Source organism: Acomys minous (assembly GCF_964271855.1).
Source record: "Acomys minous genome assembly, chromosome: 9".
NCBI classification, from domain to species: domain Eukaryota; kingdom Metazoa; phylum Chordata; class Mammalia; order Rodentia; family Muridae; genus Acomys; species Acomys minous.
Genome location: NC_140490.1, coordinates 20492918 through 20520373, shown reverse-complemented (window position 1 = coordinate 20520373; position 27456 = coordinate 20492918). Strand labels below are relative to the sequence as shown.

The 27456-nt window shown below is 45.5% G+C and overlaps 2 protein-coding genes across 3 annotated transcripts in view; one reads left to right on the top strand and one right to left on the bottom strand.

Moving 5' to 3' along the window:
* Nucleotides 1-27456, bottom strand: part of CACNA2D3 (calcium voltage-gated channel auxiliary subunit alpha2delta 3) — a 798196-nt gene that overhangs the window by 111269 nt on the left and 659471 nt on the right. The gene's annotated exons all lie outside the window — the stretch shown is intronic.
* Nucleotides 6434-16942, top strand: LRTM1 (leucine rich repeats and transmembrane domains 1). 2 transcript variants are annotated; one of them, XM_084794477.1, is made up of 3 exons: nt 6434-6811; nt 9909-10505; nt 15653-16942. In XM_084794477.1, the coding sequence occupies exons 1-3, from the start codon at nt 6805-6807 to the stop codon at nt 15973-15975; spliced, it is 927 nt and encodes a 308-aa protein (XP_084650603.1). In that variant the 5' UTR covers nt 6434-6804; the 3' UTR covers nt 15976-16942. The 2 variants fall into 2 exon arrangements, with proteins under 2 accessions (XP_084650603.1, XP_084650602.1); XM_084794476.1 differs by having other exon boundaries at nt 15545-16942.

Here is a 27456-nt window from a genome sequence, read left to right as displayed (position 1 = left end):
GTAAAACAACACGTCAGTGTGAGGCCTTGGCTAGGCTTCCTACGCTGACACGTGTCTTGATCTTTTTGTTTCTTTCATTAGTGCTGTGTCCACCAGCATCTGCCTGTGTTTACTGGTAAGCCACATGACCTCACTAATTACCTTTAATCATACTTATCTGAGTCCCATCTTTACCTCACAGACATCATGCATATAGGAAAAGTGCTGAAGGCCACAGTTGGCGAGACATAGGCTGGGGAGTCTGTGGTTTTTCTCTAAGGGCTTCAAGTTCAGCATCTTCTGCCACTGAAATTCCCAGTGGTTACTTACAAGAGTTAGTTTCCTCCATGGGGAATTGGGCTGCTCTCTCTCTGTCTCTCTCTGTCTCTCTGTCTGTCTCCCTCCCTCCCTCCCTCCCTCTCTCTCTCTCTCTCTCTCTCTCTCTCTCTCTCTCTCTCATTCTCTCTCTCTCTCTCTCTCTCTCTCTCTCTCTCTCTCTCTCTCTCTCTCACACACACACACACACACACACACATACCACCACCACCACCACCATCACCACCACCACAACCACCTCCACCACCACCACCTCCAAAGACACAAAAAGCCCCAGAGGCAGCAGGTTCAATGTCTATGACCTCTGATGCAATTGATAGGGATTGAAGATAGCACCCCTCCAACTTGCCGGGAGCCAGCACGCTGTGTTCTTCCTAGACCCCACAACACCTCACTTGGTTGTGAGGAAAATGGGTGCTGCAGAACACTCACAGATATTTTAGCAAACAGTGGAGTCTGCACGAGTTTTAAGGAGGACTAGACTGCTGTTTCAGAGCCACTGTCCACCTCACTTGCATTCGTGGCTCCTAATCTCTGGCTTCAGGTACTGTGGGACCTCCTAAAGGGAGTTTAAAGTAACGACGGGCACTTGGAGTCTCTTTAAACCTGAATTTCACCTTATCCTAAGAGTGAGAGAAAACACGGGGCTGGAACACAAACCCCTACCTTCTCCCCAGAGAAACTATGGCAGCCTCAATTCTACACTGAATAGCCCAGAAAGGAACTTGGGCTCTCATCTCCTGATCACAGAATTAAATCTATAACTTATTGTCAAAAGGATGGGCGGCTGAGAGGGAAGGCCGACGCAGGAATATCTCTGAACTTGGAGCCAGACTGGGATGAGTGAGGACCTGTCTCACAAGCCAACAAGCAAACATCACAAACTTCTCTGACTGCTGTAGCATGCATGTTCTCATAATCCACGTGTTGGCCATAAGCAGGCTGAGCGCAGGGGCAAATGGCTAAACTTCTCTGTGTCCTGTTTTCTGTTCTGTCATCTATGTTTGAAAAAGTGAGATTAATAGCGAAACCATAGTGTCAGTTGCTTTTCTCATCGTTGGGATCAAATCCTGACAGTAGGCAGCTTAGTGGAGGAAGGGATTGTTTCAGCCTACTCCTCACAAGTCGGCTCATCTTGGCTGAGAAGGCATGGCAGTGGGAATCTGAGGCCATGGGTCACACTGCACTCACAGCCATGAAGCTAAGACCAGTTGAGAAGCAGGTCTGAGTGAGCAAACCACAGCCTATCTACTCCCCATGTCCTCCAGAGTCTAACTGCTTTGTAGCTTTCCAGAACAGCCCCGCTGGCTTCCAACACGTGAACCTATGAGGACATTTCTCCCTCGAACCATGATAACTATTGTGCATCCATCCAGCATGTAAACAGTGAGCCTGGAGAATGAGGAGAACATTATAGGTGAGAAGGAAGTGGCATTCGAAGTACACAGACTTAAAAGTCGCCATCTCCTAGTGAGATAATGCAAATACAGTGTGGAGTGGAGGCCCTGGCCCATCGCTGACAACCACATTTCTTCTTCTTCCACAGAATACATTCCTCCTCACTGCTAGATGTGGTCCCTGTGATGTCTTTCTGTGTTGAGTAGCCTTGCGAGGCCTGGAACAGGCCACATCTCCCATCAGCCAACCAGTGGAAGATGCTCTGAGAGGGAGAGAGTTCAGTTCTTATGGAAGATGCCTGGATGAGGCTGCGCGGGGCCTGCTACTCTGTCCGTGTGAATTAGAGTATGACAGAGCAATATGTACGATGTTGTTGCTTTAAGCCACTGAGATCTGGGGATTATTCTGTGTAATAAGCAAAATGAGTTTAACTAACACTAGTGTGTAGCAATACTTGTCGTGTTGTGTGCTTAAAATAAGTGATCAGTAGGACTGGCGTTAAGGTATTTCCAGCTCTTCTGTTGTGTGTCACAGAATAAATCCAAACAAAGAGAGAAGCAGACTCTGAGACAGAGGGGAAGCCAGCTCTAGCTACAGCATCACACACACTCACACACACACACACACACAGAGAGAGAGAGAGAGAGAGAGAGAGAGAGAGAGAGAGAGAGAGAGAGAGAGAGAGAATATGACTATGGAGGGAGGAGGAAGGGAGAGAGGAAAGGAGGAAGGAAGTAGGAAATCAGTGACATTGAACTTTTTACCAGCTGGTATGAGTTTTACATCTAGTCTATCTGATCTCCCAGAATTCCTAGGGAAAAGGTTTCACTCTTATCCCCATGCCTTTAAAGGCCAAACTGTCCCCAGAGCCAAATGAAATTGCAGCCTGCCCGTGAGGTGCCCAGGGCCCCCTCTCTTCTCCTGCAGCTGTCCGTGGGTTTGGCCAGCTGCCCCTGGCATCAGGTCACTGCAGCACAGGCTCTGGACGGGTGCCCTCCAACAAGGATGTAGGAGTGTTTGGCTAGCATTTTACCTAAGCAGACATTAAAACTGGGAGAAAGACTAAGATGTGTCCTGAGGCCTCCTGGCAGGCAGAGACCCGCCTCAGCCCAGAAAGAGATGTCACGTCTGGGATCTGAAAGGACCTGAGTTCGAGGGCAGATGCAGGGATCCATAGGCATTTTCCGTATACACCCAATGCTCAGCCAGCCACCAGTGGACAGGCCATCTCCATCTTCTACCAGATAAAATGTACTCATTACTTCAACAAAGGCAGCTCTTTTCCTTCATAGCTTTGAAATTATAAACTTAAATTTTTTGTTGTTGTTGTGGTGACATCAGCACATGGATAAGGATAAATATAAATTTATATATTTATATATAAAATTAAAATGTCTCTTTCTCTAAAAATCACCACTCTCACTCAATTATTAGCATTGCCAATTGGGTGGCGACTCCTTCATTCACTCCATCTTCAGACAAACCTATGCATGTGGGCAGGGATAATTTTAGACTTTTAATTTTTTTTTTTTTGCTAAATAAATAGGATTATACAATACATATTCTCATTATAAATTGCTTTCCTTCATTTAATAATTTATTATGAGTCTCCTTCCAGATGGACGTAATTAGTTCTCACTTAGTCTTTTTAAATAGCTGTCTAACACTGCCTGCAAGAAAGAGCTGGTGCATGCTGGATTTCCAAACATCATCAATTCTGAGAGTTAATAATGCTTGTTGATTTATTTTTGGAGGGAAGTGAAATGTTAACTGCACCAATTTATGGAAGGAAACATGCGACCCTAAGTGAGGAAAAGAACATGTACATAAAGGTAGGAAAGCCCAGTGTAACAAGAAGCATGTTGCTCCTCGGTGCACACTAAGTAAGTTCCTGCTGGGGAAACTGAGGCCCCACTAGGTCTTGGTGCAAGAGCCTCTTGCACTGCAGGCCTCCTCTTGAAGAAAAGGGTTGGCCCTGCACTGGCGTCAGGCATCTCCCCTGGGTTGCCCTTTGCATGCACAGTTGTCCTGCCGCCTCTTGGCTCTGACTCAGGAAGGGGTGGGGAAGGCGCGCTGCAGGCATTAGCATGCAGGTCACGCAGTCTCACTTTGTTCTTTTGGCTGAGGTCAGATGGAATAAATCAATCAGCCTTCGCAACCAAAGTCCTTCAACGTGTCCTGGAGCCTTCCAGGCCATGTGTGCTCTGGCCCAGCTTTGAGTGGCCTGTGAGAGTCTGCAGGAACAAACAGAACCAAAGAGCTCCCTGGGGCGATAAGCAGCTGCTCCCAGGAACCCATGGACTCTGGGGATTCTCTGTGTGTCCCGGGGCATTTGTGTTTTAGGTAGAAGCAGCCAGCTCAGACTCAAGACATCAAGGAACACGCAGTGGGCTTAAAGATCCCACTTCAGATCCCTTGCTCTGCCAGAACCATGCTTTCTGCTTGCTACACAGAACTTCATCTCCCTGAATTCTACAAATAGGACGCTGGCCTCAGAGAGTCTGTGATCACCCAATAGGGGCATCAATACAGCGTAAAGGTGGGTTTCTTCCATTAGCTAAACAGCGCGACTGTAACAGTACATGTCCTCAATCCCCTGAAATTCCCTGTAGGTGTCCTAGCCTCCAAAATCCAACTATCCTGTCAATATATTCCTTTTCAGGTCTCAGGATCCAAGCGCCAGATCCAAGTTGAGTCCTGGATGACACAGTTAAGTAGATTCACAACAACTCAAGAAAATACTCCAAAATTCCGTCTGTCCAAGACCAGCAAGGTTGGCAAGTGCAGTATCCTTCAAGCTTGTTCATGCCTTCTGTTCAGAATGATACGGTTTTGACATAATCAGGCCCTAATGCTTACCCAGTCCTTTGCTTTTATGCACAAAGGAGAGAGAATGGTGGTTATGTCTTTATAGGTGGGTGGTAAGAGGTTAGGGTAAGTGACAGGTGGCATGGTTGGAGTAGTGACAGCAGTGACACAAGGGTAGAATATAGCAGGTTTTGCAATCCACAGTTCCTGGGTCAATGCAGCCCTTAGCCAGTTTTTGTAAACGAGCCTGTAGTGTGGCAGAAGCCTGTAGGAATGCCCCTGGATGGCTTAGCTCTGCAGTGGGAAGCTGGAAGTCTTCTGTAGAGACAGCATGGCCCTCAATGTCTAAAATCCTCTATTGCCCTTCTCAAAAAACATTTTCCAATCGCTGGGAAAGACAGAGGCGCACAAGTAGATATGTGACATCATAGCTCTTGGAGAGCTGGGAAGCTCACAGGTATCCATTATGTTTGATGGACATGTGGCATCCGGAAATGACTATTATTACATAGCATGTGCATGAAAGTAAGGAAGAAAGGTGGAGAGGAAGGTGCAGAGGAGGGAGAAAGCACTCGCTTTCCCCTGAAGCAGGCTCACCCATTTTGTTCATCTCTACCTGTTCTTGATCGTACCAGATGCAAAAAGTGCCGAAAAGGACAGCAGAGGCAGTCTGGGTAAAGAGGACTTTCCAGATGCACGTGTTACAGTTGTGAGATGGGGAGCAGGTTGTCCAAAGGAGAAAAGCATCTCCCAAGAGGCTCTTCAGAGGACTAGCATACAATATCTGGTCTCACGCACAAGGGATCCCCTGCCTCCCTCTGTAACCACAGGGCGGTATGAAGAGCAATGCTTCCCCCTCGAGCTCTTCCAGTGAGAGCAGCTCCAACGTCCTGGGAGCATTCCCATGGGTCATTGCAACCTTTGGGTGGCCTTCATGAAGACACTCTGGGCACACAATCTTGTAAAGCACCGAGTAGCATTAGCCCCATGTGAGACAAGGCTTTGGATGGGCAAGCTTAACCCAGACCTGTCTCACTCCAGAGTCCACGCTCAACTGCTCAACTGTATTTCTGGGGCCAGAGGTTCCTCTACGCAACATTAATAAAATGTGACTTTGTCACCTGACCAGTCAGAAGGAGGCCTGTAGAACATTCCAGAGTAATTTAAAAAGGGGAGCGGGCGGGGATTTCTTCAGGCACTGGAAGCCCACTTCAGCCACTGGATGCCCACTTACTTCAGCCAATGTTAGGGCAATTTTACATCCAAAGAGCTGGTTCCAATCCCCATTAGGGAAGTTTACAGCCTTGGCTATTGGTGAACAATCAACTTGGTTGCTGTCTAGTACTTAAAGAGCCAACTCTATTGTTTTACACGTGAAGAGAAATGAGAAAAGGACCTGAACCTCGGCATTAGGTGATGTAGGAAAGATGAAGTATTTCACGCTGGCCAAAAGGTCATTTCAAACTGGGGGCTGGGTAGGGGTGGGACAAGCAAACACGTAGCTGGGCTATATTTGTGGCACCGGGGAGGAGGGATTGTAATGTCGACTGAAGGAAACCATGGCTGTGGATTTCAGGGCATGGAGACCTGTCAACACAGCTAATCTCCAAGGATGTGGGTTGAATGCACCCCCGAGAGCCAAAGAAGGGCACTGCGGAAACGGTGTCAGCCTCCAGCAGGCCAATTTGTCCTCATATTACACACTCTGCTGACTCTGGTGCGAGACCCCAGGTTGGAAATTCATATCATGCACCCGCCCTGCCCCTCCCCCCTCCCCCTCCCAGTGAGGGTTGACACAGCACGGTTGATAAGTCAAGAGAATGCAGAAGCCACAACCGGATTAAGAAGGCTGTTTTATTTTGGTGCCCTGGACTTCAAGCAGATTAAATAATCAAAAAGGCCAGGCCATTGAGGTCATGTTTGAATGCTACAGCTGTTCACCAAGGTCTGACCAACATTCTTTATGTGGCTTGCTGTCTGAATGGGAGAGGCAGGGAAGATCCCAGGGAGACTGCCACTTTGAGGGAAAAAAAAAAGACGCAATCAAAAGATCCTCTTATGGAAAAGGACCACAGCAGACGGAGACAAGAGGGCAGACTGCTTAAATAAGTGACCTCCTGAAGGCATCAACTGTTTTCTGCAGTGGAGAAAAGCCCGGGCTGGGTTCAGGAAAAGTGAATGGGAAACCGGGCTCCAAGTTTGCCGTGGCCTGCGTGTGTTGATCTGTAAGCACACACGGCGGGATACATGTTGGATGAGGGGTCCCACTGGAGAGACTGAGCCATGAAAGGTGAGCAGGAATGAATTCCATTGCCCCTACCCCAGTAGTCCCCCACTGAGAGGAGGGGATCCCTTCCAAGAAGTGTCTGTGAGAAATCAATTTTCAACCCGTCTTTCTTAAAACACTGGACAGATGTAAAATATATGTATATATATATATATATCAGTAGGAAGATGGATGTATCATCATGCTGAGCATGGGGGGAAAGGGGCTGGAGACTAACGTGTGTGGCTGTGGTGTGGACATGCAGTGGGTTTGTCACGGGCCATTTCATAGACAACATGGTGCCCTGAGTTGGAGTTCATCTATTATTTCCTTCGGGGAAGTGGGAGGCAATGAAATGAAGAATAAACTGGCCTCCATTTCAGGAAGATACACCTTTTATTAACAGATACGTGGACTGTGTCGATAACATACCCTGATGTTTAAGAACTGATTCCCTGCAACTAATTAATTATGTGTGGCTCAGGCCACCATGATGGTGTCTGGTAAACTCTAGTGGAAAGACATTTGAGCTGTCAAAGAAGTTATTTAGATATCTGAACAATTCTAGAAAGAAAAGCAGGGGCTGTAGCCTTCTGCTTGGAGGAGGAAGAGGGGACTGCGATGTTCTGTCTCTTGAACTAAAGCAAAGCAAGCGGCATTACATTGGAAAGCTCCTCATTCGCCTCCTATGAGCCTGGGCACCAGTAGCCAGGAGCAGAGTCCAAAGAAGGGAGATCAAGGTCTAGACTATTTACAGTCGTGCTGTGTGTTTCCCCTAGGTGAGGCACAAGCCGGGACGACAAATAAATAACCGTCTCTTGAAAGCCTTCCTGTTGACAAGCATTCTCAGTTTTCACTAGCATCCCGTGGTCCTGGCAATGCCTCTACAGTTCAACAAAGTGCCCTTGACAGATGTTTGTCATACTTAGAAATTCAAATCCCAAGAGAGAGAGAAAAAAAAAAGGGAGGGAAACTTGTAACTTTGAAGAACGATCATGAAGCCTTTGAAGAGAATAACAGTTCCCTGAGCCTTACAACAGGACCCACTCTGGATTCTGGGGAGCCCTCACGCACATTCCTATCCAGCTGCAGAGTGTTGGGCAAGGGACCTTTTGCAGCATTGTTTGTGATGAAATGAGAAGGGAACCCTGGCAGCTCAAATGCTCCTAAGTGAGGAATGGGTGGGTACTGAGCTTGACATGGTTACACATGGAATACGCCATATTTGTTAAAAAGAAATGAAGATGTGTTCTAAGTACCCATGTGCATATGCAGTTTTGAGTGAACAGAACAGATTGTAGAACAGGATAAACTTATGATTATATTTACATGGATTAAACAAACAAACAAACAAACAAACAAACAAACAGCATAGCACTGTGAAAATCCCTCCCCAATGCTTCACTGTGTCTTTCTCATATACTTGGCAGAAGAGTGTGGCAGGTAAGAATTCTTACAGCTTCTATAGACAGTCTGGGTTCAAGTCATTTTTTTTTAATTGTTTACTGTTTCTGTGACCTTGGGGATGACTTAGCCTCTCTATGCCTCTCCTCTTTTCCATTTAAAATGTTGAAGACAAACAACCACATTGACAAAGTTATTAGAGTGAATTCATATCTAGAAAGCAATCGAAGTGACTCCTGCCCACAACGCATGCCTTCTGGTCATTGGATATCGTCCTTATTATCAACTGTATTTTACAAAGCCTGGTATAACAACCTTTGTTTCTCGGTGATGATCTCTAGCAGTTATGGGAATAAATGGAAGGAAGACCTAGAAGTCTCCTTCCAACCTACGCCAAAGACAAGCTCCCAATACTCTAGACTCTGCAAATGTTGGGTCTTGAGTTATGTGAAGGGAACTGAGTGCCCGACAGCACCTTTACAGTGTGTGGAGTTAGCTCCCTGGTAGAACACTCGATGAACAAGCACAAGACTCCAGGGTTAGTCCTCAGCTTCAGGGGAGAATCCTTCGATAACTACAAAGAGCTCAAAAGAGTATTCTGATAATACTCTGTACCCTATTTCAACTCAGGATGGAGATGCTATGAACATCTTGGCTCTGATGTCATTTCTTTAATACCATTAAGGCGGCAGGAGCCGAGGCTTGGTTAATAGTGCTTGCCTCGCATGTGCAAAAGCTCCGAATGGGATCCCCAGCATCAAACATTCTGAGTATGGCAGCACATACCTGTAATCCCTGCACATAACTATTACTTTGAACATGTCTGATGACTTCCACCAGGCAGGTCTGTGAAGGCTCTTTTGTGAAGAAGAGCAGAGCTGATCATAAGAAGGTTGCTGGCCCCGCTAAAGCACTACCCTTCTCAGTGAAAAGCAAGAAGATGGTGGAAGTCTCATGGCCTATGAGTGGCTGGCACATGGTTCAGGAATAAAGGTGCTCACTATATTATTTCCAATGCTTTTTGGCAATTTTTAAAACCATCATGTAAAAGAAGGAACATGACAATCATCACAGATGGGGTTGTAGCTGCAAACTCAGCCAGCCGTTTGTAGGGCATTCCCTAGCCAATCCAGTCAGCTGGAGCCACATCTGATCATTTACGTGTAAATGAATTAAGACCAAGGCAAAATTAGATCAGCTGTTTGGTTGCAGCGGCCACATTTTGGGAACTCAGTGACTACAGGTGACTGGTGACATCCATGTTGGAGGGCAGACACAGAACATTTCTAGCACCATACAGAGCCCAGTTAGCCTGTGCTCTTCTGGAACATTCCTCTCAGGAATATGGCCACAAGATCCTCTGTTCCATTACTACCTGTCACAGCCCACATATTTGGCTCTGACCTCCTAAGGACATGTGTCCCAGAATGACTTTCCCCTGACCATTTCGTGTGATAGCAACCTTATGCAGTCTGATGACTGCCTCACTGCAGAAGTCCCTTCTCCAAGGCTGCTGACAGTGGCTAGCTCAGAGCTTGCTACAGTGACTTGCCTGGCTATATTCAGTCCCGTCCTGTGAAGGTGAGGAACAGGACTTTCTTTCTCAGCGGGTGGAAGGCGTTACTGGCACAGGACCACACCACCTGTGAATTCCCTGGCTGAAGGTGACCTTTTCTCATACCCTGGCCTCCCTCCCACCCTCTTCTCTTTGTTTTAGGTGCTCTGCTATTGTTTTCCAGTGTGAGTATCCTGCTCCCATGTCTAGGCAGCTGCCCCAAGAAGTGTTTGTGCCACCCATCTTCAAACTCTGTGGACTGCAGTAGCCAGGGGCTGTCAAAGGTCCCTCCGGATCTACCCCCATGGACACTAACGCTGCTCTTACAAGATAACCAGATACACTGGCTTCCTGCTCTTGCGTTTAGCTCCGTGTCACTGCTCACCACCTTAAATTTATCTAACAACTCTCTTGCAAATCTGGCTTCAGAGGCTTTCTATGGACTTCGACACTTGCAGGTTTTAAACCTAACCCAAAATTCCCTGCTGTCCTTCGAAAGCAGCTTCTTCCATTCCCTGCCTGGGCTCCGGGAGCTGGATCTGTCATCCAACAACCTCCGTCTCCTCCCCACATCCCTGGGCAAGCCTTGGGAGAACCTGACCGTGTTTGCCGTGCAGCGGAACCACCTTCTGCAGCTGGATCGCGCACTTCTAGAGGCCATGCCCAAAGTGAGGCTGGTACTCCTCAGGGACAACCCCTGGAAATGTGACTGCCACTTGCTGGGTCTGAAACTCTGGCTGGAGAGGTTTACCTTTGAAGGTCAGTAGTGTGTCTTTGTAGTGCCTTTCTGTGTGTCACTGGCCTCTCTTCCCCCCTCAGCATCTCAAAGGGGAGGAGGCGAGTACAAGGGGCAACCGTAGGCTCGTCTTCCCACGGATGCCATGTCAACTTCAGGATGTTGCGAAGGAGTGTCTGCTGGGGTTTGGAGGAAGTTTTCATTCGGGTATTTATCATCACGATAGTGTGCGTGCAGGCAACATGGACTTTTCTAGCTGGGAATCATGTACCAAAACATCCTCTGCTTTGATTCCCAAATGTGAGCTGTTTGGGGGCGTGGCTCTCACTCTTTAGGACAGCTTCCCTCTCATTTAGATTCTACCCAATGATGGCTATAAATCTTATCACATACTGAAATTGGGTCCAGAAGCCCCCCTTTCTAAAGTTACTATGTTTTTAAATCAGAGGCCCAAATCTAAGCAAAAGAGCCCAGAATATTAGAGAAAGTAAACTCTGGAAATCACTCAGGGGTTAATAAACTATAGACTAAGGGCCAAATTCTACCTGATTTTCCCCCCTGTTTACAGATAAAGCTTTATTTGAACATAGCTATACCATTTCATTATGCACTGAGTGGCTATTTTACACTATACATCAAGGTGGAGCAGTTGTGACAAAGACCATATAGTGTACCTTACAGCCTTTGCTTTCTGAATCTTGGAAGAAAAGCTTGACAACCTCTGTCAAGGGTTCAGTGGGAAACAGAAGCCCAGAGAAGTTCAGTGACTGGCCGGAGGTAGCACAGGAGGAAAACAAATGAGAGCAGAGAGCACGACTGTAGGGTCCTGGTTTTATGTTCTTTCCTGAAATGCACATTGTTTCTCTGAACACCATCCACTCATTCCTCTACTCGGATGCCCGTGACGTACAAGGCACCTGTCTAGACCCAGCGGAAAAGGCAGTGAACAGGAAACACTTCTCATTATGGAGGTTCCATTAGAAGGGTTAAAATAGATATTATATAAGATGATTAAGTAAAGGTTTGGGTTCAGACAGCAGTGCTACGACCGTGGGGCAGGGCAAGCGTGAAGCTGGAGGAGAACGTGCCCCAGCTTAGCTAGGATGGGAAAGAAAACCCTCCCGAGAAACTGACATGTGTAAGAACCAGAACCAGAAAAAGAAGGAACAGAAGATAACTGTGTGTGTGTGGGGGGGGGGGGGTTCAGCAGGCATTAAGGGCTTGGTGAAGAAGTAGCTTGGCTTAGTGGAAGACCGAGGAGGGAGGGAGCCAGTGGGTGGGGATAATGCACAGCACATCTTGGGTGCCCGCCCGGTCCCTAAACATGTGCAGAGCAGGTGCCCTGTCTGGATTGTATTCTGAGGGAGGTGGGAAGTTCTGAGGAATTCTTGTCTGGGGAACAGTATGATCTGGCCACTGTGTAAAATGCCACTCTGCTGAGTCGGAGAGGGCAGAGCGAAGGCTGCTGAGGAACAGCCGGAGGGATGAAGGGGGAAGTGATCACAGGGGAGCAGAGAAGAGATGACAGAGGCCATCTGTAACAAGTGATTGACATTTGGAACAGTGAGGTGGCAGAAATGGCTGATGGGTTGGAAAAGGTGATGGGCTGGGAGAAGGAGAGAGAAATTATGGGAGATTTTTTTTTGTGTGTTTCATTCTGCTTGGTAACCACATAATGGTGATGCTTTTAGCAGATGGGGAAATGGGGGAAGATTCGGGAAGGGGCACGCTTTGAAATACCTGGCACATTTCACAGGTGGGAGGTATTACTGGTGACTGTATGCTAGACCCATTGCTTAGGAAGACCTGAGAGGTGCAGATGAGTTAGGGGAAAAAAACAGCCTCTGGAAGCATTGGCAGTAGGAGCTCAAACTTGCCACATCGAGTTTGGAAGCTTCTCAATAGTCTCAATAGTCGATTGCTCAATAGTCTAGCCCCCAAGGGGCCGACATTGACCTTAGCCCACAAAGGCAGCTGTATAACTCAGTAGCATCCTTCTGATAGCTCAAAAACAAAACCAAGCATGTCTGGAGGGGAGGTGGCTAGAACCACTGCTTTCTGGACCAAACCATAGGCATAAATTGGACCATCCTAGAAAGGGTTTTCATCAAAGAACATTTCCCAATGTAAAAACAATATGCAACATTCAAAATAATGCAGGCAAGGATGGTGTCCTCCTACTCAGCCACAGGCTTGGGCCAATGAATGCCTTTGTCTAGCATTTAGTGCCACCACGTAGAAGCTGACAGCACTAAGGCTCAGTTTGGTCCCTTGATCCAGCAGTGCAGTTTAGCCTTCCTTTACGACAATGCTTCTCAAGCACAGATAGTGGCCTTTTTCAGAGGAAGGTAAAATCAGTTCAGGGTACCATGATCTGGTGTCCCAGAACAAAGAAAGAAAAGGAATACTAACTAGATGCAACACATGGGAGACAGTTTGCGTATGTGGACACTTCCTAAAACTAAGCGGAGGGAGCAGATGCAAGCCTGAACCTTCATAAGCAACTGTAGACACTGAAGGTATTAGCTGACACAGGAGGCTTAGAGTTACAGACCACCCGACCTCAGTCATCTGTGCTGAAGTCTGTTGCTTACTCTTGCCAGAGTCCGAGGGAACTAGAAATGAGGTCTGCGTTCCATGTGACCATTTGGGGACATAGGCCTCCTCTGGACTGCATTGACATTAACTTCACCAAATGACGTCTACGGTCACCAACCAACACAGCACACGGAGGAGCATCTTGGGGATTTTGTGTCCCTGGAAGTAACTTTCTTGCTTCCACCTGGTAAAATTCAGTCATATGGCTTCAAAATGAAACCCCAAAGAATTGGAAAATGTCCTATACAGAAGGCCTAAGGGGAAACAATTTGTTTTGGTTAATGCAGAATCGTCTCTCCTTGACCCAACAGTGCACAAGGGATAGTTAAGGAGTATCCTTTACTCATGAGAACTCATCCTTTCATGGGCATGGCTAACTGTGAAACAGGTTGTCTGAGCAAGGTATGGCAGTGCCACACTGGACACCGGACACGATCTCTCAATCTGAGTCCTCAGAACAATCTTGAGAAGCAGATTTCCTTGTTATTGCTCTCCCACTTTCCAGGAATGCAAGCAGAGGCTCAGAGTGAGTAAGGAAGTTTCTAGAATTGCGCAGCCAAGTTATATAAAGACCTATGATTCAAATCCACCTTCTTCCAAAACAGTGGAGGTTTGGGAGTTAGAGCTTCCTGCACGGGAGGCAACGGAGACAATGCCAGCCAGAGGCCCTGCCTGATTGCCATGTCTCGGCATTCGCTTTAGGCCTGTCCTTTGCTCTGAGTCTAAAGGCAGGGGATTTTTAGCACCAGTCTAGAGTGGAAAGTAGATCTAGAACAAGAATGGACCTGGAGCAAATACACAATTCACTGTAGCTGGGTGAACATCAGCCAGTAAAGAGGCCTGGCATAGCAGCCTGGGCTCTCCTTGTGGAGGCATCGCTGTGCTTTGGTTGGATTAAATGGCTTTGCTCCCCGTGTTTTTCTGTCTCTCTAGCCTTCTGCCTTGACATGCAGGCCCTATAGGGACACCATAGCCAGGTGCAAAGGGAGTTAAGATCCCACAGAGGCAGACCCCCTCATCTCAACCCAGCTGGGTGGGGCCCTTGGCTCAGCTGGAGCAGCCACCTGGGCCCTCCAGCCTCATGAACACCAGGGGCTCAGGAAACTCTTTGATCTTTCTGCCTTAAAGCCAGAACTCAACCTGAAGGGATTGTTGAAGAAGTAAGGAGGGGCCCAGGACAGTCTGGTTGTGTGTCATTTGGTTTAAACCAATAGCAGCAAAAAGAGAATATGTTGAATTTAGTCACTGTCACCAACCCTGGTGTTCCTGGGTCATGTGACAGTTCCTGTATTGTGAAGTGTCTCTTTCTATTTTTAGGGTTCTTATGACTTGTCTTAAGATTATTAGATAGGAAAGAAGGGCAAACATCTACCTAGCCCTAGATTACTATGAAGTGGCACATGACGATAACACACTGAAGCGACAACCACCATATGTGCTTTTCTGACATTAATTTAAAATTTTTCCTTACAATGTATACTGAAAATCTGCAATCTGAATTTGCTAAGGGAGCATGCCCTCCTCCACTAGTGAGGTTTTTAGGGCAGCCTGAGAGAAACAAGCCATAGGTCCTCTGGGTCCTGCCAGCCACGCAGACTTTTCTGCCACTGCCCTGGTCCCAAGACCAACCAGAGAGAAAGAAACAGAGAATGGAGTGTAGTGGGGACCTGGGCTTGGGTGTTGACTTGCCCACTCATGGCCTATATGGATTGAAAGAAGAATGCCTTATGAGAGTGGGAGGGGGAGGGGTGAAGACTTGGAACTCTTAAGTTAGACACAACTGGGATGTCCTGATGGCAGAAAACTCTAAGAAGTCAAATAGTGGAACCACCAGTGATTCCACAGGACAGGATGAAGAGGCAGAATCTAGCACTCCAGGGCAGGACACGTGACTACCGCCGACACTCCAGGGAATCAGTTACCTCACAGAGACCCAAACCCACACTTAAGAACCCCTTGGAACATTTGGCACTCAAAGCAGTAAGTGCCATGAGGCCCAAGAAGATGAGTTACTTAAATACAGAGAACGACACATGGGATTGCCCAATGCCCAGATACACAAACCTCAGAAAATGCCATTCTGCCTTTCTATTGACCTCAGCTAATGAGTGCTGCTAGAGACAGAGGGTCTTTGTCATTCGCATAAAAATCACAACAATAGATACTTGGTTTCCTTCCTTTGATTCCCAGTGAGAATTCGGCAGGAAAGTTTTCTTGTGGGGTGGGAAGTGGGCGAGAGGACCGCTGAAGACCACCACACTGCGCTAGGATGTTGGGACCTCACATTCGCCATCGGCATGTGCCCGGCAGTGGTCCCCGCAGCTGCTATATAATATTAAGGTAACTTGGTTTCTAATAAATTCTTAACCATGAGTAATTGTCTATTTAGTCTGCGGTGGGCTGAGGACTTCGGAATGCTGTCATATCAAAGCTCTGTTACCGCTCTCTGCTTTGTTTCTCAAAGGGGGAGTAACAGATGGTGCCATCTGCAGGCTGCCGGAACCCTGGAAGGGAAGGAATCTCCTCTCGATTCCCCACGAGCTATACCAGCCTTGTCCTCTGCCTTCCCCAGATCCGGTGCCCTCACTAGTTCAGCAGCCTGGTCCTGCCCCTCAAGAGGCCCAGAAATTTCCTGAGAATAACTCAGGACCTCAAGATCCACTGGAGTGTGAGACTAAACCGAAACCAAAGCCAACCAACCTGCGCCATGCTGTGGCCACTGTGGTCATCACTGGGGTGGTATGTGGGCTTGTATGTCTCATGATGCTGGCGGCTGCTATCTACGGATGTACCTACGCAGCTATCACAGCCCAGTACCAAGGGAGACCCTTGGCACCAAGCAGTGAGTCTGAGAAGATGGGAAGCAAAGAGCCAATGGACAGTTCATCAGCCTGAGGGCCTTCGTGTCATGTCTAGCCCTCTTGATCACTGAGGGCCAGAACAAATGTCTGAGTGGGCCTGATGTGTTTGCTGCTCCGGCTCCATGTTTTGTCTTCCAAAACAACACAGAAATAAGCATGTGTCAATAAAAAAAAAAGTACCCAATGGGAAGAAATTTATGTTGTAGCTTTTAAATGCCATAGATAAAACAGAGATCCTCATATCTTGCAACTGGGAAATTATGACGATGAGTGTTTGTGGGGGAACACAAAGAAGGGAGAGGCCATGACTGTTAAGTACCTTTCTCTGGACTATGCTGCTTCTGGAGAACAACATGAATCCCTTCATGGGTGCCAACAGGCGTTCTTAGGAGTTGCGGGGGCCACCGGTTGCGGGCCTAGGAATAGGCTGGAGTGCTTCCCCGAGCAGTCCTGGATGCCTCTATAATTCGAGTTCATGCTAGATTGGTGGGACTTTTAGATGCTGTGTATGTTACATATTTAATGGAAATGTCTATTGGTTGGGAATTTCATAGCTGGCCACAAGAGTTGGATTATATTTAATTTTCTAAATATAATCAGAAAACCATTTGGGGGCTTTCTGAGCTGCAGGAGAAGACAAAGGTTCCATGACTGGATAATGGGACTCAGGCCTGGAGCCCGGCCACGGTCTTGACATGAGGGGACACAGAAAGGACCGCGAAGTAGAATCCAGGGCAGCCAGCTATCATCAGAAGGCCATACCCACCGACCACCTGGAACTTTTACCCTAGAACGTTCACAGCAGAGTTGAATTTAGAGCAGACTGAAGGGCGGTTGAGTCTCTGCATCTGCCCTCACGGTGCACAGAGGGCATGGATTTGTCCAGCCACACCCACACATAAACAGCTTCGGAGCAATCAGCTTGCTCGCTAACGAAGTGCAGCCGTGTCGGGCGGGAGCCAGTAGCTGCTGATCACCACCCAGATTGCACGCTCCGCACTCGAGGGTCGGAAGTAAGAAGGCAGTCTGAGGGGGAGTGGGGGCAGTGACTAGGGGGACTTGAGGCACACTTGGGGGCAGCCAGCCTGGCTAGTGCTGAAGCATGGCTTTAAAAAGTTCAGGTATGGCTTGCAAAGTCCACAGACTTGGTCCGGGAGAGTTGCACGCAAAGTGAATTTTTGTAAATTGAATCATCATTTTAATGCAGCAGGGGAGCTCACTATTTAAAGGAACCTTTCATGGAATCTTTTCTGTAATGGGAATAATTGGCTCCAGATTGATGCATTTTTTTTCTTCAAATTTGCATTTCTATGCTAGGGTTTCTTAAAGTGGAATATACCTATACCTACTCTTTGTGTTTATACTATAGGAACTTTTAAAGACTGTAACTATTTTGCACAGGAAGAGAGCACAGAGGAGTTAAAGACAGGTTAAAGTCAGAAAATGACAAATATGGGGCAAGCTGTTCCTCTAGAGCCCATGACAGACATTGCTAATCAATCCCAGCACTCTTCCCAGCTGAGCCTCAAATACACCACAGATGGTTTCTTAAGACAGCACTATAGGCAACCAGAACTAATCAATTGGAGCTGGTTCAAAGGATAAAGCACATTTGCCATTCAGGGTACTGGCTCCGCTTCACCCCTCAAGGCCATGTAAAAATTGCTTTGGATCCCCAGTCACTAGTCTACTCCTAAACTGGAATACAAATGGAACACGCACATGTTGGGGCGGACAGACGTAGACATGCTGCAGGCAAGGTAAACCTTGTACACAAGTAGGCTAAGGGTAGATTGTCTTTTTGGAGTGTCAATTTAGCTAGACAATTTTCTTGGGAGAAGCTTAAATGTGAATAGCTAACATTTTTCCAAATATCAAAATAAAACTGGATACATAAAATTATAAGTTAAAAAATAACACACATACATACATACATACATACATACATACATATACACATATATATGTATATGTATCCATATGGAAAGTCACAGTGAAACCCATCAGTGTGTGAAATTAAAAATAATTATAGTGTGAGAAAGAATAAAATGAAAAGAGTTTCCAGGGACAGCCCGTGACAGCATGGGCTGTCACTTGCCATGACACCTCCTCTCTTGAGCTAAGGTGGCTTTAGTTCAACCTTGTGACTGAGTTTCTACTCTAGGGAGGGAGCAACTACTTTCCAGCTTGGAAAAAAAAAGCATTTCTTTCCATTGTCATATCTGTGATCTTGTTTTTTAGCCAAGAATGTAACACGAGAGGAAACTGAGAAGGTTCCTTTATTCTTCCTCTCAGTTTGACCAAATGTTTTCGAGCTCGCAGTGTTAGCAGGCGTGGCACACCAGTGTTCATGAACATTCCACGTAGAATTCTGACACTCGCCTCATGGATACTTGAGCAGCTGTTACATACGCTAAGAACCCCCAAGGCCAACAGCACATGGTTCCTCTAACAAGTGATTTAAGATTGTGAGTTAAGTTCTGTGCCCTGACAATGGCCAGCCTTGGCCTCTCCCCTCAGAGATTACAAATGAGTTTTCGGTACACTGCACAAGCCATGAATGTGGCCCAAACTCTGTGTCACAACCTCGACCCTATTAGTTGCCAATGTAGAGATGATAACTCGTGCAGAAGGCCTTTAGCTTAACAGTGGTCTTTAAGTGAAGGGATTTAAAGGGTGCATATACACACTCAGATTTCTGTCATTCGCCTGCAGTCACCACACACAGCAGTTAGCAATGAAAATAATTACTTACTCTGAAATGTCAACAGCTTCTTAGAACAGAAAAATACAAATCAAGTTGTTTAGATGAACAAATGCAGAGATATCATTTGTTAATATGAGAAATGAAATATTTTAATTGCAAAATCCACAGCAGATGAAAGACCCACTTTTCAGGGTACTCTGCAAGAACCACAAATTATCTTTCGCAAGCACTGCAGCTCACAAGGGGCAATTTAAAAACGCCCCGCAGATTATTTTCAGCTGCTTATTACTGCCATCCTGTTCATGGACTCCCCTGTAAGAATGTCCTTGCATCACAGCACCAGACTAGAGGAGATGTTAAGGCCAAAATTCATGTTTACTGCTGTTGATTGTTTCAGAGAAAGTCATCTGAAATGTCATGCTTTCATTAAAGGTGGTGTAACATTGTGGTGACAAGCAGGTGCTTTTTTGGGGGGGGGCTCTGGCGAGGATCCCCGTTCACAGCTGCTGCAGCTTTCTGCAGTGAGGCACACAGGACAAGGGCATGAAAAAACGGGCAACGATGAGGACCAAGATCTGCTGTCAAATCAGAAAAGCTTGCATAGGTAAGGTGGTAGGTACCTCAAGCCCTGTGAAAGAATCTTGTGCTTACAATGATAAACCGCCAGTGGATTGGGAAGTTATCTCATTTTGCTTTACAAAAATAGAGAGCAGAATAAAATAAAATAAAATAAAATAAAATAAAATAAAATAAAATAAAAGAGCCGCAGCCAGGCTTCCTGTTGAAGGCTCCTGGAAATTAAACCCATTGCTGAAGAACCACTGAAGAGAGAGTACTTTGTCTCACACTCTAAATATTGAAAGAAGTGGCTACATTGGTTTCCAGAGTATTCTCTCTGCACCCCATGTTCGTAGTTATACAACAGTCATTTGAAACCTGTGACTCCCTGTGCAGTTCAGGAAATCACTGTGTCCAGTGTAGGTAAAAATCCCTCAGTAGATGCACTAAATGCCACTGTCAGAAACTGACAAGACAAGACCTTCCAACCTACAAGCATCCCCAAGCTGGACTAACTGCAGAAATTCAGGGGGTCTTCCTGTTTTCCCTCTTAATGGAAATTTTTCATTTTTTAATGCTCAAATTGCAGGTCTCAACGAAACCTTTGTCTCTCTCAGAGATGACTTTATAGCTCACTGCCTTCTAAGTCTTCACAGGAGTATCTGCATTTATTTCTATTCCAAAGACTCTGAATGTTCAGAATTCTCCTGATGGATAGGCTGTCACCTATAGCCTTGCAGGCCCACTGGGAAGACCCAGAAAACAAATCAAAGAAGCCAGGAAAGGCCTTGAAGAATAGTATGTTTAGGCCTGGAATATTCCAGAACAGTTGCCATCGGCTTCCTTGTCCATCATAGGCATAGCTAAGAGCTCACAGGAAACTTATCAGCTGATTCTGGACCAGGCCTCAGAATCTTTTTAAATCTGTTTCCCAGATGCAGATCAACTACAGTTGACATAAGGGATTAAAGTTATTTGGTACTTTGATATAGTTCAGTGCCTTTATTTTACAGACAGGAGCTAGAAGCATGAAAAAGAAAAGAACTTTTCCAAAAGTCACACACACACACACACACACACTTATGTGCCTGATAAACCCAACTGCAGAAGCATGCAGTTAGCGTGAATAACAAACAAATCACCCAGTACCCTCTGTTCATTGTGCAGTCAGCCACGCTATCTAGACTATGACATCATTGTACTAATCACTCAGATAAAGACAATTATAGCATCACCAACAACATTCATGGAGCATGGTGCTGACTAGTTTCATGTCAGCGTGACACAAGCTAGTCATTTGAGAAGAGGAACCCTTAATTGAGAAAATGCCCCAATTAGGATTGGCCTGGAGGCATTTTCTAAGGGATGACTAATGTGTGTGTGTGTGGGGGGGGTGCCCAGCTCACTGTGGGTGGTGTCACTTTTGGGAAGGTAGTCTTGAGTGTTATAAGAGAAAGCCATTGGCAGAAGAAGCCAGGAAACAGAGTCCTTCCCTGGTCTCTGCTTCAGTTCCTGCCTCCAGGTTCCTACCAAGTTCCGGCCCTGACTTCCTTCTATGGCAGACTATGTGTGGAACTGTAAGCTGAAACGGAAGACTTTCCTTCCCAAGTTGGTCATGGCGTTTTATCACATTAGAAACTTAACCAAGACAAACACCCAGTTTGGTGCCAGGTATCTTCTACACACATTAATTAATTTTCTATTTGCAAACCATGAGTATTTAGTGTTTCATGACACAGAAGCCTAGAAAGCAAATGTCCTAAGGTTATCCCACCAGTAAATGATAGACTAGAAAGTGAAATACAAGTTGTGCTGGCTAGTTTTAAGCTATAGCATGTGACAGGAGGGAAGCTCAATTGAGAAAAATCCAACCATAAGATCAGACAGTGGAGCATTTCTTAGATAGTTATTGATAAGGGAGGGCCCAGCCTATTGCGGTGGTGCCATCCCTTGCCTGGTGGTCCTGGGTTCTATAAGGAAGTAGGCTGAGCAAGCCAGTAGTCAACAGTCCTCCATGGCCTCTGCAGCATCTCCTGGCTTCAGGTTCCTGCCCTGCTTGAGTTCCTGTCCTGGCTTCCTTCAATAATGGATTATAATGTGGAAGTATAAGCCAAATAAACCTTTCCCCTCCCCAACTTGCTCTGGTTGTGGTATTTCATCACAGACCTAGAAATCCTAAGACACAACTCTTCCCAAAAACCTATGTGCTTTTTGAGACTGAACACGTCTTTTTGTCATTGTTTGCTTTGACTTTTCAATTTTTTTCAATTAATACTTTCGGCTAGCATACAAAATAATGGGTTTTGCTATAACATGCATGTGTATCACTGTAGTTTATTCATACTCATTCCCCTGGACCATCTTCTGCTTTTGTGTTTCATATGTATATATGCTTGCCGGCATGTATGCTGGACCAAGATTTTTCACATGAAAGAAACATGCTATTTATCTTTTCCCCATTATCCTTGTATCCCTTTATCCTTTTTTTTTTCTTGCTAATGCATGGGCTATGCTAAAAAAGATTTGGGCTTTTGCTTCCAAGGAAATTGGGATGTCAATAGAGTTTTGAGTGAACGAGACATGTGATATTATTTGTCTTGTCACATGGTTGCTGTGGCTCCTGATGAGCCTAGACAAAAAGGGAAGGCGTTCCGAGAAGACAGGGGAGTCAGAGGAAAGACTGCTGTGACTGTCACAGGCCGAGCCACGCGTAGGCTCTGAGAGTGCGGGGATGCTGCCCATCATTTGAAAAGAACGGACAGGATGGTGATAAGTTGGACAGGAAGAAAAGGGGATTCAAATGATTTCAGGCACCAGTGACATGGCCCATGACTGCCACTAAGCCTGAGGACCAGAGTCTCATTTCTGGGACTCACGTGGTGAAAGAAGTTGCCCTCTGCCCTCTGCATGAATGTTGTAGTTATAGCATACACACTGCCCTACATGTAAATAAATAAATAAGTAAATAAATAAATAAATAAATAAAATTCAAAGGAGGAGTGACTTGATATCCTGATTCAAATCAACTTCTAAAGTAATTTAAAATGGGATATTTAAAACAACTAGAAGTTAGGTAATTAGGAAATCTTATTTTTTATGTGCGGTAATATGTCATCTGATACAAAGAAATCTCTGTCCTTTAAAGGTATAGCCTGAGATCTTGTGAGGAAATTGTGTTATGACCACAGTTTGGTTTAAAATAAACTAGGGGTGCTGCCGGGGGTTGGGGCATGGAGAAAATGAATGAAGGGCAGGCCTAGCGGGGTTCATTAACCAATGTTTGTGTGGTGGAGAGGACACGGGTGGAGAACTCTGGGTTCTCTGTCATTTACAAGCTGGAGAAATGAGTGAGTCGGCCTAGGAAAACTGAAGACTGAGAGCAAGGGAGGCCACAAGAAAAAAAAAAAGGATCACTCGGGGTCCATGTGGGACCCTCTAATTCAGGGACATCGCTGGGAAATGTTTTTCTGTGAATTAAACCTGACTGCTGTGGGTTGTAAAATGAATTGGAAAGAGCATGAGAGAGGAATGTGCAGCATAAAAGGACTGGTGCTATGTATCATAAATAAACGATACAACTGCAAACGGATTTTGGCTTTGGTCTGACTAGTTCAGCTGAGTTCAGGAAGGCAGAGGGCTTGTGCCCATATCCTATCCTATGCTTCCACTCCGAAATTTCTTCTGATTATTAGGTAAGATGATACGCTCTCATCTTCCATGTGCTGGGCCATATGTCATAGCATATTGTAACCTCGAAGTATGGATGGCAGGCCGACTTTGATCTTGACATCAGTTGAGGCTGCTGACCCAGAAGAGACTCCAGGAATTGGCAATGAGCCTTTGGGAACAAAAGGCTGGGATCAATAATATCCCTTTCTAGTCACATCTGTCCAGTGTTCACTCCATTGGCAACAGGGTCCACAGACAAAGTGTCAAGGCACCCATGCTTCTGCCCCAGACTCTCCTCACAGCTGTCCAACTCTTAGCAGGAAAGGAGTTAGGCTCAGCCTCCTTGATTCCCCTGACTCCTTCTCTTAGCGTGAGTACCATGTATTGTCATCTTCACAGACATCAAAATCCCAACAAGGCCCTTGGAAGAGCTGCTTGGATAAAGGTAGTAAAACAAGCCCCTCAGTCTTTTATGAGTCATGTTGGCAAAAAGGACAGAAGGAAACAAAACTCCCATAAGCTTGTATCCACCCAAGTGTTTGGGGGCGTTTCCAGTGCTGCTCCAAACTTCATGCTGTGTGCACGGTTCCGAGGTTTGTGAATCAGAATGACGCTCAAGTCAGTTGCTGTCCCCGGTGGGACTGACAATGAGAATCTATGCTTTTAGGAAATTTAGGACTTTTGGATAAGATTTCTGTATTACCACATCCAACCAGGTGTAGCAGATGGGCAACTTCTGATGCGTGAAACTCTTAGGTCAACATTCACACACATAAATATTCCGATGTCGCCTCATTTCCATAAAAACATGATAAAATAGATGAGTGAAGAAGTGACTTTTATTTTAAATAGGCTGTGCGACATTTTCATCTGATTAAAGTGTTAGCGAGATTTTTTGGAAAGAGCCAGGTAGTTTTGTGTTGTGCTCCATATGTTTTCTGTCCCACTACCTAGCTTTTCTGTTTTGGTAGAAACAGATGAAAGAGGTGTGGCTGCATGCAAACACACAACCTTATTTACAAACACAGGCAGCAGATAGCCCACAAGACACTTAGTTCTTAATAATGTAAAAGCTGTATACAACATAGCAAAAAGGCAGATCACTACAATTTAAATACAGGCAAAGGCTTTAAATAGACATCTCTCTAGAAAAGATGCACCAATGACCCCAAAACACATGAACAGATGGATGCTCAATATTGGTTAGTAAAGAATTGCAGATCCATTCATATCTATCAATGTGGTTAAAAATAAACATGAAAGATCACTAGATGTTGGTGAAGAGATGGAGAAATCAGAATTCTTATGCGCTGCTGGTAGGATACTAAACTAAAGTAATCACAGCTCAGAATGGGTTTCCAATTCTGCAAAATACTAAATGAGGAGTTACATATGATACAGTTCTGCTTCTAGGTACCTTCTCAAAAGCAATAAAAACATGTCTACAAGATAACCCAGAAATGCATGTCCATAACAATATTACTAATAGGTAAAGGGTGGGAATAATCCAAATATCTCTGACTTAGGAATGTATACATAAACTGTGTTCACATAATAGAATATTATTTAGCAATTGAAAAGATGAAGTACTAATTCCTGATATACTATGGTCCTGGAAACCATTGTATTAAGTGAATAAAGCCAGGCGCAAAGGCTGACATATCATTCCATTGATTAGAAATGCCCCCAAATATGTAAACTCATTGATAAAGCAGAACAGTTGTCCTAGGGATGAGGAGACGTACCAAGAAAGAGGAGGTGATATCCGCTGGGTTCTTTCAAGGTACAGAACGAGTTTTAAAATTGGATTGTGGTGATGGGTAACCGACTTTGTCAAGTTTATGAAAGAGCCAGTGAACTATGTGTTTTAAAGGAGTGAACTTTACAATACATGAAAGCTATAGCAGTAAAACCATAAGAAAAAAATTAAAAGTAAATGAAATCAAGTGGCAAGACTATAGAATTGGTTCTTCTGGATGCCATTTTCCAACCTCTCTGGTTAAAGACATTAGGAATAAAAATGCCTATTTCAGTGTTTTATTCTGAAATGTTAAGACAATGTAATGAAGGTCTGGGGGGGATGGAGGAAGGGAAGGAGAGGGGGGACACTCAGCATTTAAGAGCACTTGCTGCTCTGGCAGAGGACCCAGGTTCCGTTCCCATTACCCATAAGAAGCCTCACAAACATGTGTAACTACAGTTCCAATGGATCTGAAGCCCTCTATTGTCCTCTGAGGGTCCAGAGTATGCACATGGTGCACATACATACATGCAGACAAACAGTTATATGCATAAAATTTAAACAGATGATGATAATAATAAATATAATTAAATTATAATAAGATGCTACCAGGTGAGATTTCATAGAGAACCAACACCTGGCAGGAAGGCTCAAACTATAAGAAATCTAACCATGGCACCGTACACCTTGATTTTACATCTGTAAACCATTTGGTGGCCTGATTTGCTAACTCGGAGCCTGTGAGCCATGAGAAGTGGATGGGGAGGCCTGGTGGCACTCAGAGGAAGGACAGCAGGCTACCAAGAAGAGACTTGATACCCTATGAGCATATACAGGGGGAGGAGGCCCCCCTCAGTCACAGTCATAGGGGAGGGTAAGGAAGGGAAAAATGGGAGGGAGGAAGGGAGGGAGGGAGGAATGGGAGGATACAAGGGATGGGATAACAATTGAGATGTAATATGAATACATTAATAAGATATATTAAAAAAATAAAGTGTCCCAATGTCGTGGGAGTAGTGCCCTAGAGAGTTAACACAGAGGATCTGTTTTCCCTGGTGTTGGGATATTTTTACTTCTAGAGTGTTCCCTTACTTTTAGAGTGGTAGCCCTGAGCACACCCTCCGTACAGTATGGGCTTCTCCCTTGCAGAGCAGCTGTTCTGGTGGACAGTCCTGAGTCTGAAATTCTCTTGCAGATGGTAAGTACAACATAATCTCCCACTGCATCTCTAGTCCATTTCCACGAAGTTTGCTTTTGTCAGCTCTACTGCTTAGACCACACCCTGCCCCCCTCTTGCCCAACACAAAATGCTCCACCTTTAAGCTGGTAATGTAGAGCAATGACATGCTGTGGGTTTCCATCTCCTGGGCTACCTACTCACATACCTTAAGAATCCAGTAAACGCCTTCAAACTGTCCCTGAGTGCCAAGCAGAGATGTGCACACAAATAAGGAAATCTACCCCCAGATTGATTCAGATCCTTGGAGAGGGGAGTTGTCTCTTCCTGAAGCGCTCTTCCCACAGAGCTTTGCCTGCTGGTCACATCTGAACATTCAGGCTTCCACTCAAGTCTCTCCCTGGCCACCTCATAGCTGAGAGGCCTCATCCTTACCACCATCCATGCCTGTATGCGTATGAGTGGCTTACTCTTCTTTGCCACTGACAATCAACTTTCTCTCTTTGTCTTGCTCTGTTTCCTAAAGAGTGTTTTTCTTACTTCCCTCCCTCCTTCCATCATTCCTTCTCTTGCCTCCTTACACCCCTGCAGCATTTAATGGTTTTCTATCCCCAGTACTAAGGGAAGCTCTCCTGTGGCTGCAGTTTTCTTACAGGGTAGAAGAGCGACTGAATAGAAGGATTCTATCTTGGGGAGATAATGCCCTCAGCCTCTGAGCACATTGCTACATCTACTCGCATTCTTCTGGTTCATTCCTCATTGCTTTTTGGAGGACTTGCTCAGCCATGCATCTTCAGTGCCCGGTACCATCAGGAACGAAGTGTATACCTGTTAAGAGGTTTAATGATGGAGCTCATTTTAACCCAGTGCTCCTATCTCACCACTACTGTCATTGTGAACCAGATCATTCTTTGTTCCTGGTCAGTGGGTAACTTGTGTTTTTGGATGCTTGGTACCATTTTTGCCCTTCACCTAGGAAATGCCAGTAGTAACTTCTAACCCGTTGCAGCTCTCTCTCTCTCTCTCTCTCTCTCTCTCTCTCTCTCTCTCTCTCTCTCTCTCTGTTCTTCTCTCTCTGTCTCTCTCTCTGTCTCTCTCTGTCTCACACACACACACACACATGCTTGTATGGCAGATGTATGTGTATACATACACACATATATACACACATATATTGTGTATGTATGTATGTGTGTATGTATGTATGTATGTATGTATGTGTGTGTGTATGTATGTATGTATGTATGTATGTATGTGTGTGTGTGTGTATGTATGTATGTATGTATGTATTTGCTAGCTTGAGTGGGCAGAGGTCAAATTTGGATATCATTCCTCAGGCATCATCCACTTTGTTCTTTCAAGACAGGGTCACCCATTGGTCTGAATCTAGTGACCAGGATGGCATGGCTGGCAAGAGAGCCCTGGGGTTCCTCCTGTCTCTGTTTTTCTAGTAAGTGGGATTACTCGCACATGCTAACAATATCTGGGTTCTACAGATCAAACTCATTTTTTCACTCTTTACTGACTGAGCTATCTCTCTGCTCCTAATAAATATTTCATTTTTTAAATGATAAAAACACTTCCTTTGGTGGGATTTCATAAACCAGAGGTTTATCTATGCCAGGCTTGACCCTGAATTCCTGAGACACTAGTTAACTCACTG

Coding starts and splice junctions, on each gene's coding strand:
- LRTM1 (XM_084794476.1), top strand. Junction 10,506..15,544: donor GGAGAGGTTTACCTTTGAAG/GTCAGTAGTGTG, acceptor TGTTTCTCAAAG/GGGGAGTAACAGATGGTGCC.